The sequence below is a fragment of the Trematosphaeria pertusa genome, assembly GCF_010094035.1.
Source record: "Trematosphaeria pertusa strain CBS 122368 unplaced genomic scaffold BU26scaffold_8, whole genome shotgun sequence".
Taxonomy (NCBI): domain Eukaryota; kingdom Fungi; phylum Ascomycota; class Dothideomycetes; order Pleosporales; family Trematosphaeriaceae; genus Trematosphaeria; species Trematosphaeria pertusa.
Window position 1 is genome coordinate 1,492,375 of NW_022987219.1, and position 12,903 is coordinate 1,505,277.

General features: G+C 53.1%; 6 protein-coding genes across 6 annotated transcripts; 2 read left to right on the forward strand and 4 right to left on the reverse strand.

The window, feature by feature from the left end:
- Positions 1–928: 928 nt before the first annotated feature.
- BU26DRAFT_398709 (HET-domain-containing protein) lies at positions 929–1,309 on the forward strand (the record flags this gene model as incomplete). The annotated part of the gene is made up of 1 exon (XM_033822770.1): positions 929–1,309. A coding segment is annotated over one exon (381 nt), but the record flags the coding sequence as incomplete, so codon positions are not given.
- Positions 1,310–3,840: 2,531 nt separating this feature from the next.
- Positions 3,841–5,812, reverse strand: BU26DRAFT_551682 (histone acetyltransferase type B). The gene is made up of 3 exons (XM_033832117.1): positions 5,655–5,812; positions 5,304–5,600; positions 3,841–5,255 (listed from the first exon to the last, which is right to left on the reverse strand). Exons 1-3 carry the CDS (start codon positions 5,668–5,670, stop codon positions 4,012–4,014), a joined length of 1,557 nt encoding a protein of 518 aa, XP_033683370.1. The 5' UTR covers positions 5,671–5,812; the 3' UTR covers positions 3,841–4,011.
- A 292-nt stretch (positions 5,813–6,104) lies between these two features.
- On the forward strand, positions 6,105–7,575 carry BU26DRAFT_428774 (Zinc/iron permease; the record flags this gene model as incomplete). The annotated part of the gene is made up of 3 exons (XM_033823801.1): positions 6,105–6,157; positions 6,221–7,348; positions 7,395–7,575. 3 exons carry the CDS (start codon positions 6,105–6,107, stop codon positions 7,573–7,575), a joined length of 1,362 nt encoding a protein of 453 aa, XP_033683371.1.
- A 1,186-nt stretch (positions 7,576–8,761) lies between these two features.
- Positions 8,762–9,178, reverse strand: BU26DRAFT_332192 (uncharacterized protein). Its single transcript, XM_033822198.1, has one exon. It carries the CDS (start codon positions 9,080–9,082, stop codon positions 8,864–8,866), a length of 219 nt encoding a protein of 72 aa, XP_033683372.1. The 5' UTR covers positions 9,083–9,178; the 3' UTR covers positions 8,762–8,863.
- Positions 9,033–10,709, reverse strand: BU26DRAFT_332212 (NicO-domain-containing protein). The gene is made up of 3 exons (XM_033822199.1): positions 10,404–10,709; positions 9,516–10,353; positions 9,033–9,466 (listed from the first exon to the last, which is right to left on the reverse strand). Exons 1-3 carry the CDS (start codon positions 10,614–10,616, stop codon positions 9,195–9,197), a joined length of 1,323 nt encoding a protein of 440 aa, XP_033683373.1. The 5' UTR covers positions 10,617–10,709; the 3' UTR covers positions 9,033–9,194.
- Positions 10,710–10,978: 269 nt separating this feature from the next.
- BU26DRAFT_428574 (3-oxoacyl-synthase-like protein) lies at positions 10,979–12,606 on the reverse strand (the record flags this gene model as incomplete). Its single annotated transcript, XM_033823794.1, has 8 exons — positions 10,979–11,146; positions 11,191–11,559; positions 11,616–11,882; positions 11,930–12,016; positions 12,065–12,136; positions 12,185–12,292; positions 12,341–12,507; positions 12,555–12,606. The coding sequence occupies 8 exons, from the start codon at positions 12,604–12,606 to the stop codon at positions 10,979–10,981; spliced, it is 1,290 nt and encodes a 429-aa protein (XP_033683374.1).
- Between the last annotated feature and the right edge of the window lie 297 nt (positions 12,607–12,903).

Sequence of the window (12,903 nt, forward strand, 5' to 3'; positions counted from 1 at the left end):
AGTTAACGTAATAATAAAGTATATTAACTTAAATTTTAAATTATATATACTATCTATAAACTATAAATTTAAATAAAACTAATTTTAAAAGTAGATTTAACTATTTATTCTTAAAATATTTAAAGAGTATTAATAAAGTACTTAAAAATTATAGTACTAATAAAACTAGAATTAGTAAGTTTTTTTAAAATTTTATTTTATAATATTAAAGTTTATACTATATAAAGCTTATATATTAAGTTTTATTAGTATAGCTCTAATAGTTATAAAGTTAGAGAGGGGTAAGATTTTCTAGAAACTGTGCGCTAGGTAGGGACGTGCGCTAGCTAATAAAACATAGTAGTAGCTCGTTTGTTTTCTCCTTAGCGGCTCGTGGTACTACACTAGAACAGAAGATAATCTAACACTGTCTTTTAATAGTTTAACAGGGCTTAATTAGTAGTGTTTACGTTCTAAAGGGAATTAGTAGAAATAAATCTTAGGACTAACAGAACCTAGGGGAGCCGAAGATCTGCTAAAGGGGGAACTTAGTAGAGTCGCTCCTTAGGCTCGACCAAGTAGCATCTATTAAGAAGATAACAAAGAGAAGTCCTACTAAGTTGCTATAACGGGCTGTATATACACCTAGGCTTATGCTGCACATACTTAGCTTATCTGCTACGTCGCGACGACCTCGTATCCGTTGTAATGCGCTTCCTAAGGTTCCTTTTAAACGCGCGTGTACACGCTCCGCAGCGGCCTACGGCTAAGCATTCACACCCATTATTACAACTTAGGTTTTAATAGAGAACGACCGCACGCATTGCTAGACATGCCCAACACGAGAGGGTTAAAAAGACCCTTTCCAGAAGAACAAAACACCCAGCACCCCCGAGAAAAGATCATCCACCCTGCCCCGCAGCGCTCCGCAAGGCTGGCAAGCCTCAGGCATCGATATAAACCATTGGAAGAATCGAGCCAAGAAATACGTCTCCTTTCAGTATCTATCCCCTCAGAAACACACCCAGAAAAGATCGTGTGTACCTCGCGGACAGTCTCTTTGCAAGACAATCCCTATTATTGGGCGCTGTCATACGTCTGGGGCGGCTGGGAAAACCCACACACCATCGTGCTAGACAGGCGTACATTCCAGGTTACTCGGAATCTTGGGGAAGCCTTGCACCAACTCTGCCAACACGAAGAATCCGCCGGCTCGTTGTGGATCGATGCGATCTGCATCAACCAGGAAGATAATACAGAGAAGTCCTGGCAAGTTGCCATGATGGGGCGCATATACACCCAGGCTTATGCTGTGCATGCTTGGCTTGGACCTGGAGGCCCGGCGCATGACGCTGCTTTGAGTTTCACTAGGAGAGTGGCCGCAGAACCCGAAGATGGTGAGGAGTATAGCTACGTCGCCTGGTACGTTGCTGCGTGGGAAGCAACTATGGAGGAAATGAGCACGTTCGACGAGCAGTACGAACCGACCGAGTTCGACTTTTCAGACGAGGCTCAGTGCAGCGGATTACTGTCTTTTGCTCTCAAGGGTCTGTGGATGTACAATCCGTATTGGCTCCGAGCCTGGACATTGCAAGAGATCGCCTTAGCCAACGCAGTTCTATTCTGGTCGGGGGAAAATTACATTGAGCATCAGGAGTTGCTCGCATACGATTCTCTATTACTGCGCCTGCGAGAAGACTTGCCGCTGCAGAAACCCGCCTGGATGTCTCAAAGCGGATGGAACTTTCTCACAAATCGCGGCCTCCGGGAGACGCAATACCGTACCATCAGCTATTGCCAGGAATTGATTGCTGACACTGCCACGGATGAAATGGAAAAGCTCCTGGAGTTATTGCGGCATGCAAAGGACCGAGCTTGCTTCAACCCACGCGACAAGATCTACAGTCTTCTGGGCATGGTCAAATATGGGTTGGAGGTCGACTATGCAATACCGATCGGCGATCTGTTCGCACAGGCGTCAAGACAGCTGTATAATGAGACAAAAGACTGGACTGATCTGCTTCTCTTCGCCGGGTGTAGGCCGGAGACTAGAGAGCACGCGCTGCCGTCCTGGGCTGTGGACTGGGCCTATCTGTCGACGAGCGGACGCGCGCCTTTATCTCCTCTCGGCCGTTTTAGATTCGGAGCCGATCGTGGCTTGGATACATACAACAAAGGAAGCCCTGTCTCCCGGGAGGAGGCACTGAGCACTCACTGTGTCAGAGTAGACGTCGTGCAAGACATCTGGGTGGATGACCAAAATTCGCCGGAGGACTCCATCGCATCCAGCCTCCAATTCTTGTTTGGGGCCAAGCCAGACGACCTCTGGTCCGAGGTCATTACCCCTCCAAAACGGTATGTCACAGGGATTTCGCATGTGCTTGCTGTCCTGTATACGTTCTTCGCAGGCTTGAATGTCGCCAAAGATCCGCAGAACATAGAACCGCTTACCACCACCGGTTCGGGGAAAGCGGAATTTCAATTCATGGCCAGACACCTGCTCAGGCGCTATCTCAAGGTCGAGGACCCGAATAAGCGGACAGAGTACCACGACACCAAACACACTCGGAGGGCTATCGTGAAAGCCGGCGCGCACATAGACAGAATCTTCGGCATAGAAGAGCAAGGCGACATGGACTGGGAATTGGCCCGGGAGTCGCTGTCGGTGACAGAAGGTTTGCCAGCCGCCTTCTGGACCAGGTCACCATTTGGAGGCCATTCCCAGCACGTGAGCGCTTTTTTCACGTCGAAAGGCTATATGGGGGTTGCTAGGGTCGACATCCAAGCTAACGATGTTTTGTGTGTGTTGCCGAAATCTGGATATCCCGTTGTTCTACGACAGAGTGGAGAGGACTACACCCTAGTATCGTATTGCTACGTCTGTGGGCTGATGGATGGCGAAGCTTCTGAGTTGGCCCAGCGTGGTGAAGCGGAGGCCGAGAAGATAAGCATATTATAGGAAAGGACACGGCCCTATCCTTATATGAATCTCCCGGAGGAGCTTGTCGGCAGGATTTCTTAGAGTGTAGGCGTGTCTGAGCATACGTGAAGCCCTGGGAAATGGCAAGTGTGTTGTCTTTGATGATAGCAAAAGAGAAGAATGTGCGGACTATGGCCGAGTATATGACAACGTTGGGTAGGTGGAGCCGTTCTGGATGCGAAAGTTTTACTGCTGAGATGAGCTTTCTGTGGTACTGAAGGAGTGGGAAAGGAAAGTACAACCGACTGCAGCTGATGTTGCTTGGCGGGTGTTAAACAAAAAGCACTTCCTATGGATAGCTCTCTGTAGAATGTCAGAATAGGCGATGCAAGCCGTGATTTGCGGGCTACAATGAAGTCCTAGTTAGGATGGTTGCACTACGGGGACCGCGAGCTCCCGACGGATCAGCACCGCCGTCGGTGGAAGGAGGTGAAAAGTACCTTCCGGGTATCGAGTCGGGTGTAGAGTGGTCTACCAAGATGGAGAAGGGATCCACGATCCTGGAGGCCTTCAGAACCCTATACGTTGCTTGGCTGGCGGGGTGTCGCAATCGCGAATCAGGATAGGGATAGGCAGGCCTGGAGGCCTTCGGGACGCTATACAAAATGCGGTAAGTCGAGGTAGTCGAGCAGGGGAAAGCCCAGCCTGGAGCCCTCCAGTGTGCTATCCACAGCCGCGAGCAAACCGCGAAGGAACGTGGGTATGCGAATCAAGTGAGTAGAGAGAGCATCTTGGACGAACGATAAGCGAAGCTAGAGGGCTTCAAAGTGTAATGGTAAGTCGTCGGTATAGGCGTAGCCTAGAAAAATAAGGGAATGTATACCCGCGGCGCGACCGACCGACCGATCAAGGACGAAACGGCATATTCTGGACAAGTTGATCAGTGGGAACTATGTCTTCAATAGGAGGAAGGGCACTTTTCGTGCAGAGCTAGTAAAATTGAACCTTCAAGAAGGAAAAAAAACCATGTTTGGTATCCGTAACCCTACTGGCGACAACCTAGGGTACAAGCCTCAGACTCTCAACACCCGAAACGCCATGAGCAGCTTCGCTCAAACCTTCATCTTCTTCGAGCTAGCCACCGACGCGTCCTCCATATCCTCCCACTCATCCTCATCATCCTCCACGACCACCCGCTTCCGCTTACTCCTACTGCTGTCCCCATTTTGGATTTCGCCCACGTTCCACTTCGCCCTCTTCTCGATCCCCTGTAACCGCTCCTCGTACTCTTTCTGCATGCTGTCCACCGTCTCTTCCAGCTTGTCCACGCGCTCCGTTGCGTCTTCCAGCTGCTCCAGCACGTCGGCGTTCTGCTGGTACACTCGAGCCTTCAGAGCCAGGCGCCAGAAGTAGTACTTGCGGTCGTTCTCGTTGCTCGACTTGTCTTTGCGGGTGATACGGGCCTTGTTGCGGTTGCTGGATGGTATTGTGGAGAGCAGGTGCAGCTCGACCATGCGGTTGAACTGGCGCGGGACGATCTTGGCTTCGTGGCGGAGGGCTTCTAGATCTACACCGTTGCCCAGTATCTGGTCGCGCGGGATTGGCGCATCTTTCCTGAGGCTTTCCGGCGGTAGTGTTGAGGGCAGCGATAGGGATTGGAAGGCGGGCATTTTCCGGAGGTAGATGATGTCGCTGTAGTCTCGCATGGCATCGAAAGCCTCGCTTGGGTCCTCGACTGGAATCTCGTAGACGTAAGGCTTCTTGACCAGATCTCCGAATATCGTCTCGTATAACCGGGCGCCAAGAGACTGGCCTTGGTATGGAGGTAGGATGACGAACTGCGAGATTCTATCCCGCGAGGGTGTCTCCAGGGGGTCGATGTGCTCGTTGAATAGGTACGTCTCCGGATCCTGGGTGAGATGGGGACCGGTGTATGAACCCGCTTCGCCGTTGGTGCTCTCCGGTGGTGATGGGAGCGATTTGGTATAGCGCATTACGTCGAAGGTCGGGAAGATCCAGTAGCGGTACGAGGTGGAGAATCCAGCTAAAGTGTACGGAGAGCATTCCTCCTCGATGGGCGTCACCTCGTACAGCAGGTAGAGTGTCCAACGCTCCAGCGACCACTGCTCGTTTAGTTCCAGCCGCTCTGCGCCCTCGATGAATAACAACGTGAGTATCTGCATATTCTGGAACAGCCGCTTGGCCGCTGGATCGGCCATGTTTGCGCTCCATATCTCGTACTTCTTCCCGTGCAGAGTGAAGCTGTGCATGAGTTTCCCTGGCGGTTCCCATGATGTGGAGGTCGCATCGGTCGCGGAGCTGGTGTCATCTGAAGCTTCGGTGGGATTGAATATAGCTATATGCGGTTAGTACGGGGCCTTCTTTTAAGTAGAGAAAGACGTACACGCGGGAAAGTAGTCCTTGAAGACGTTCTCGAGATCCACCTGTTGCTCGTCCGGCAGCACGCCCTTGAGCTCCAGCTTCGCTTCGAACTGAATCTTCAACGACGGCTTCATATCGTTTGCGCGGAAGTCGAGCTCTATCCTGGGGTCCTTGTATCCGACGATTGACTCCGCCTCGTTGATGATGGGGTAGGTGAAGCGCGGGTTGAAGGACTCGCTGAAGATGCGCTCGGGCTCGCCTGCCCCGCTCGACGGCCGGGTGAGGTTGATCTCGAAGCACTCATTGGAGTTCGTGATCCCTAGATCTATTGTAAGCGCGACGTCTACATTGGTGGTTTGAGCGGGGAGCTTGCATTCGTCAAGATCCATGGCGGAAGGTTTGCGCAGCGCGAGTTGCGGACTGTCTCGGCGAGTCGGGGGGCTGTCGCGTACAAAAGCTAAATCTGTGCTCGGGATGAGGATGCGACTAGAATGAGGCCGAAGAAATGGAGGCAAAAGCGCGTCCTCGCGGTGTAGGTGAAGGCGCAGCGTCGCGACGACCCACGCGTTCTTAGCGCCGCCGGGCCAGCCCAGCCCTACGGTCGCACCCCGGCAGGACGCCCTGACGGCCGCATGAAAGTGTTGACCAGACTGTCTTTTCCGCCCACCACACATCTCCTTCCCCGTACCCGCCATCCCCAGCACCACGGCATGGATATGGGCAGCAGCGACTAATGGTCAGGTAGTCTTTTCCCTTGTTGCATACCTCGGCGTAATTTTGTCTTCGGCACTTGTCCCGTTCAGCATCGCATCCACCGCCCAACATGTGGGACGGGCTGTTTATGCTGCTCGCTCTGAGCACCATCATGGGGATTGCGTGAGTCTCGATCTTCTCTTCTAGACATCTGCCTTGCGCACAAGCAGAGGCTAACAGCGGCAGCTCCTTCCTCGCCGGCATCCTCCCGCTCTCCTTTACCCTCTCGCCGCGCCAGCTCCGCATCATATCGTTCCTGGGCACCGGCGTGCTCGTGGGCACCTCGCTCATCGTCATCATACCGGAGGGCATTGAGACCATGTACAGCGCGGCCGAGAAGAGCCATGCGCGTGCGCTTGCGCATTTGCAGCCCACGATCCCCTCCGTGCACGGCCAGCAGAAGGGCTTGAAGCAGCCCACCGAGTTCTCGCCCACGGAGCGGTCCGAGGCAGTGGACACAAGCTTTCTAAGAGCGGGCGCAATAAAAGCTCCCGCTGTCGACATCATCGTGGAGAGGACACCGCAGGAGCAGCCGGCGAAGCAAGCAGAGCGCGCCGCGGACAAGAAGGAGGACCCCAAGGAAAAGCCGTACAAGGAGAAACAGAAGGAAGACAACCGACCGCAGCAGAAGGGCGGCGATGACGATTCGACTGAAGGCCACAGGGAGGGGCACACGCGCGTGCATGGGCCAGACGAAGAGGAGGAAGACCATCCCCATCACGAGGAAGAGGAGGGCGGGCCGCACGCCTACATCGGAGTAGCCTTGATCCTTGGCTTCATTCTGATGTTCCTCGTGGACCACGTGCCGGAAGCGCTCTCTCCCTCGAGACCCAAGTACCAGTCCCTGCACATCTCGCTCTCCAACCTACATCGAGGACCGCACAACTCCTCCGCAATAAGTCTAGACGGAATGAATCATGTCTCTCCGCCTCCAGAACCTCCCACGCCGCTCCCACCGACCCCGCCCCGGTCTTCAGCAACTACAATTGGACTCATCATTCATGCGTGCGCCGACGGAATAGCGCTAGGCGCTTCTTCGCACGCCCCGTCATCCTCCCTCTCGCTCGTCATCTTTCTGGCCATCATGCTTCACAAAGCACCAGCAGCGTTCGGGCTGACTTCGGTCCTGCTGAAACAAGGCCTGTCCAAACGCACCGCACGGACTCATCTCGTCTTCTTCAGCTTGGCGGCGCCGGCAGGCGCCGTTGCAACTTGGGCCATCGTTCACATGCTTGGACGCAACCGCCTGGGCGGAGACGATGGCTTGGCTTGGACGACTGGATGGGTGTTGCTCTTCTCCGGAGGAACTTTCTTGTGAGTACCACCTCCTTCATTTATCAAACTTATACTAACTAGACAGGTATGTGGCGATGCACTCCATGACCGAAGCAACCTCTGGCTCCCATGACGAGCCCACAGCCAATGGCTACATAGAGCACCACGGGGGCAAGAACGTGCTCTCCAAATCCGACATCGCCACCGTCCTGATCGGGATGCTATTACCCCTCCTGACACAGGTGGGGCATGTACATGCGCACTGAACGCACGCGGGCATCTCACGGCGTTGATATATATAGACATGAGTTGGCTTTCCCCCGTCTTTCTGTCTTGGTAAACGGTTAATAGGTTGTGCGGTGTTTTTTTCTGGATGATACCAAACTACTGTAGAATAACGATTTTTGGACCCAGCTATTCCTGATCCATGGTAATGAGGGAGCCCATATGCTTAGGTTTGGGTACTTCTTTTTTTTGGATGTAAATATATTGATGCTTCGGCTTCATCATTCGACTGTTGTTGCTTTGGCAGTTTCTGTTCATCGAGCAGAGAAACCTGTGAAGTAGCGGAAAACGGGGACGAGCGTACTTATTCTTCACACAATTCCCCGCGCGAAAGTCGAAGCCAGGTGAGGATGCAGCGCGGAATGGGATGTTCTAACAGTCACAGGACGGGAGGTACTCAGTCCCTATTCCCTTTTTCAAATACACTGCGGTACGTCGACTAGCAAGGTCGATTTGACTCCATCCGGATGGCTTACACGTCTCTCGCGCCGTTTCATCAACTGGGCTTTGCTTTTTTTTAACGAGATTTCTCCAGCGCCGGTGCATCGCCTCATTCCGAAGCCTAGCACTTCCTAATCACCTCCATCAGTTCATCAGTTGAAGGCCTTCGGGAGTGGACTTTACGGAGTCGAACTCGCGCTCCTTCACTGAGCAGTGAATGGAAGGGAATGATATGAGTTTCCCAATTTTTGTTTTCGCATGGGAAATTTCTCTCGCTCAATATACCGAACCCAGTCGCGAGGGATTACAACAGCACTAATCGAAAGATAGAGAGATCAAAGGGCAGTCAGGGCTTTGATATTAGAGAGTAGGGCGAAAGCACTTCAGGCGGACGATCGGCATCTTCAGGAGTCCAAGGTACCTATCTATTCTAAACCAGTGCCCTGCACTGAAGCTAACTAAGTCCTCTAACCCAGCGCCACGCCCCTTATCCCGCTCAGTTCAAAACATACCCATTCCAACGCAGTGTCTGCACCAAGGCTAAATAAGTACCCTACTCCCCTCTTAAGCCCTAGAACAGAGCGTCCTGCGCTTCGCTCTTGCTCTAAACCCTGCCCTGCTTGACCTTATCATTATCTATGCGCAGGACACGGATAGCCGGCGACGTGGTACGCGGGCAGACGGACGGTGCAGGCCGAGTAGTCTGTAGGCCCTCTCCCCACATTCTGCATTCGTCGTCCTACTGCATCCGTGTATAAACGGCACGCTTCACCCCAGAACGGGCCATTTCGTACGCAGCCGCAGCTGTAGCGGACTCCGGGGTATAGGTTACACATGGTTGGTGGCTTGGTAAGGAGAGTGAGTGGGGTGCTGCTGTGTTAGCGATAGAATTGTTGGTGTGAGATTTGGCTTTGGGAGATGAGTTGTGGGTATGGGTGGGATATGTTGGGCTTTGCTTTGGAGGTGTGGGGGATACTTTGGAGCCCAGGGAGGAGCTGTATGCGGTTTATATACTGTGGTTCTTATTGAATGTTCTGGGCTTCTCATTGTATTTGTACATTCAATCCAATTCGCTGCGTGCTGTTACAGACATACCATTGTCACTCTTTTCGGGGTGCTTCTTCACGTAGCGGCCTGCGGTATCATGTCCTTGTCCCGGTCATCTTCTATTCACAGCCGGGCCAGCTGGACCCGCGGCATCAGTGGCCTCGACCGGCTCGATGTCAACATCCGCTCCCTTTACTCCGTCCTTGACTTGCTTCGATCCATCTTCCCGATCCTCGTCGGTTTCCGCATCCGTATACGTGTTTGGCGGCAGCGGTTCAAAGGTAGCATTGCGCAGCCTCTTCTTGTCAATACGCCGTCTCCAGGGCTTATACAAGATGACGCTGAGACCGCCAAAGACTACAAAGGCACCGCATATTGCTCCGCCTGCATACATGTCAGTTTTGGATTACCAGGAAGACTAGAAGCAACGTACCGACGATGTCCCAGCTTTCCCCCAACCGCTCTACGCCATCCCAGAACGGGCCGCTCGGCTCCGCGACATTGAGTGCGAGGTTCAGGAACTGGACGACGCCAATGACGGTTGCAACGATGACGGTGATGACGGTCAGGACAATGCTGTAGTAGCAGATGGCGATCGGATCACGAGCTAGCTGTGTGCTCGTGTACAGGCTCATCATCAGCGCGCCGTCAGTTGTATCCAGGAGACACATGCCCGCCGTGAACAGCAGCGGGAAGAGCAATATCAGCCAGATAGTGGTTCCCTTCGCAGCCTGGATCGAAGAGATACCGAGGATAGCAATCTCGGACGAGGTGTCGAAGCCCAGACCAAACAGCACACCAAGTGGGTACATTTTCCACGGCCGGTCGATCAGTTTAAACAGCCGCTGCAGGATCGGAAAGAGGCAGCCACCGCCTTGGATTTTGAACTGCTCGTGCTCTGAGCCCGGCTCGGATGCGATCATTTTCTTCATCTGCACGACGAGCTTGTAGAGAATGTAGAGGTTCATCACACCTAGGAGAAGGAGGAAGGCCGCGGATACGGACGTTCCGATGATGCCGCCTATGCGGGAAAAGTTGTCGAATTTGGAGGACACGGCGGCTGCGGTGCCGGCCACTACGAGAGATGTGACGATGACGATGGTTGAATGGCCTAGGGAGAAGAACATGCCCACTGTTACGGGGCGTTGGCCGGCGGCTATCAGGCGCCGAGTCATGAGGTCGATGGCGGAGATGTGATCGGCGTCCAGAGCATGGCGGAGGCCGAGGGTGTAAGAGAGGATTGCAGTTGATATTAGAGGGGTATGCCAATGCTTTAGAAGGTTAGTTCATATTCGCAAGGCCAAGGTATTAGGTAGCTCACCAGTACAATACCTACAGCAGCCCAGACCAAAAGATTGACGATTACGAGAGTGGCGATGATGGCAAGCGCCGGAAAGGGAAGCTTCTTGAGATAGGGAACCCGCGAATGGTACATCGAAGCCTTATTCGACCAATTCTTGAGTAGAGATTGCTCCCCTATTTCCATCTCCTCCATGCCGCCTGAGGACGGGCGTGACTCGCGTGATTCTGCCATCGAACCGGGGATGTCTCGGCGTACCTAGGTAGACAAGGGACGCAGTAAGGAAGGGACGACAGGTCTGACAATAAGCCAGACGTCCGACAGCGGACGAACGAAAAGGCCGCGGGGCGCTACTTTGCTCTTATATGAGCACCAAGCTGGCACGTAGTGGGGGTTGAAGAGGTCCAGTCCAGCGCTAAAACCGTGTTTATCTCTCGGCTTTTTGGCGGGGTAGCTTCGTGATGTACCTATGACAAGGCCGCATTACAAAGTGCTGGAAACGTGCTCATGCAGCTCTGAACTACCTAGGTAACGCTAAAACGAATGCTAAGCAAGAAAAGCTGAGAATACAACGGCGTACTTTTACATTGCGTATATTACATTTTGCTGAAACAGAGCGAGGCATTGGTGCCTCCGAACCCGAAGCTGTTAGACAATGCGACATGGACGTCTTTCTGCTGGGCAGTGTTGGCGACATAATTACAGTCGAAGTCTTCTGGTGGGTCGCCTGGATGGTTAAGGTTGAGTGTTGGCGGGAGAGTGTTCTACTTCTGTCAGCATTCGCCCTACAGCCTCCCCAACCACTTACATTGTGCAACGCCAGTATCGTGAAGACTGCTTCAACGCTGCCTGCCGCCCCCAATAGATGTCCGATCGCACCCTTAGTGCTGCTCATGTTGATCTCAGAAGCTGTCGTCTTCCCCTCTTCTCCGAGCAATAGATTTTTAACGGCTCGATTCTCAGCCGCATCGCCGAGAGGCGTACTTGTAGCATGAGCATTAATGTAGTCGATAGAGCTGGGCTTGAGACCAGCATGGCGCAGAGCATGCTTCATCGCGAGATATGGTCCGTGGCCATCTTCGCGAGGTGCAGTCATGTGGTACGCATCGCTGGAGAGACCGTAGCCAGCAACTTCGGCATAGATTCTCGCACCTCGCTGCTTTGCGTGCTCGAGTTCCTACTTCGGTCAGCACTCCTAGTTGGGTACATGCGCGTATAGAAGTATATAGTTACCTCTAACACAACAACCCCAGCTCCTTCCCCGATGACGAAGCCCGCCCTTTCCCTATCGAAAGGTCGGCTGGATTCAGTCGGTCTGTCGTTCCAGTCGGTAGCTAAGCTTCTGGCTCTCGCAAACCCTGAGATGGCAAGAGGGTGGATGCATGATTCCGCGCCGCCGGCAATCATGACATCAGCGTCTCCAAACTGAATGAGCCGAGCGGCATCTCCGATGCTGTGAGCACCAGTCGTGCAGGCTGTGGTTGCTGCGTGATTCGGTCCCTGTACTATAAGCGCCTGCGATCTTATGGGTGATTCTGAAGACTTACTTTGAAGCCATATCGCATGGAAACATGGCCTGCCGCGAGGTTGATGAGGAGTCGAGGTACGAACAAAGGCGACACCTTTTTGTATCCCTGTGCTGGCGTTAGCTTAAGCACACCGTCGCCTTGGACACGTCTTACACCTTTCTCGTACGCAACCGTAGTATCGTACACATCGTCCAGGCTCCCGATGCCCGAGCCCATATACACGCCCTATACAACGGTCAGCTTCAGAACATTGCACATCATTTCTCATCATACTGTAGCCTCAAGATCATCCTCTGCCTTGGGAGCCCAACCAGCATCGCTCAGAGCTTCCGTAGATGCCACCATGGCATACTGTGCGAACCGAGCCATCTTGCGCTCGTCCTGCGGACCATAAGCTTCTCCTCATAGCGCACGTCTTGGCCTGCATACCCCCGGATTCAACCATTCCTTCGCATTCCACCTCCCATCCTTCTTCTTACCCTCAGGCACTACACCAGCGACTTGGCTAGGCAGAACTGCAAATTCTGGGCTCCTATTCTTGATGGACACGATGCCGCACTGTCCGTCCAGGAGCCGTTGCCATGTTCGACGGACGCCTTCGGAAGTCAGTGACGAGATCGGTTACAAGCGAGCTCAAGCACACCTATTCCCAAGGGCGTCACGAGCCCAAGTCCGGTTACTACAACCTTTCGCATGGCATTTTCTGATGGATTGATGGAGGTTCGGATGCCGTGCACGATGCAGTGCTTGGATTGAGCTCGCGCCACGCTCTAGCCACTTGTGGCGTCTAGCGTAGAGTCTGTGCACACCATACCTAGGTGCTAGGTAGATAACCTTGAAATGCACTGACGATAGCTGGGAAATACAGCTAGACTACATATCCATGATATACCGGAAGGGCATCGAAGCGCTTAGGGTCCAGAATTGGAGCGGTCGCTATGGAAAGGCTGTAAGTGAGGCTGGTATCGCATAGAACGAGACGAGAGACAGAA

What these genes read in the sequence shown, in the direction of transcription:
- BU26DRAFT_332192 (XM_033822198.1), bottom strand. Translation starts at nt 9,082, where the DNA reads ATGAGAAGCCCAGAACATTCAATAAGAACCACAGTATATAAACCGCAT.
- BU26DRAFT_332212 (XM_033822199.1), bottom strand. Translation starts at nt 10,616, where the DNA reads ATGGCAGAATCACGCGAGTCACGCCCGTCCTCAGGCGGCATGGAGGAG. An exon ending in CTGCTGTAGGTATTGTACTG is followed by an intron (nt 10,354 to 10,403) that starts GTGAGCTACCTA and finishes AACCTTCTAAAG; the next exon opens with CATTGGCATACCCCTCTAAT. An exon ending in GGAAAGCTGGGACATCGTCG is followed by an intron (nt 9,467 to 9,515) that starts GTACGTTGCTTC and finishes ACATGTATGCAG; the next exon opens with GCGGAGCAATATGCGGTGCC.
- BU26DRAFT_551682 (XM_033832117.1), bottom strand. An exon ending in CAAGGACTACTTTCCCGCGT is followed by an intron (nt 5,256 to 5,303) that starts GTACGTCTTTCT and finishes AACCGCATATAG; the next exon opens with CTATATTCAATCCCACCGAA.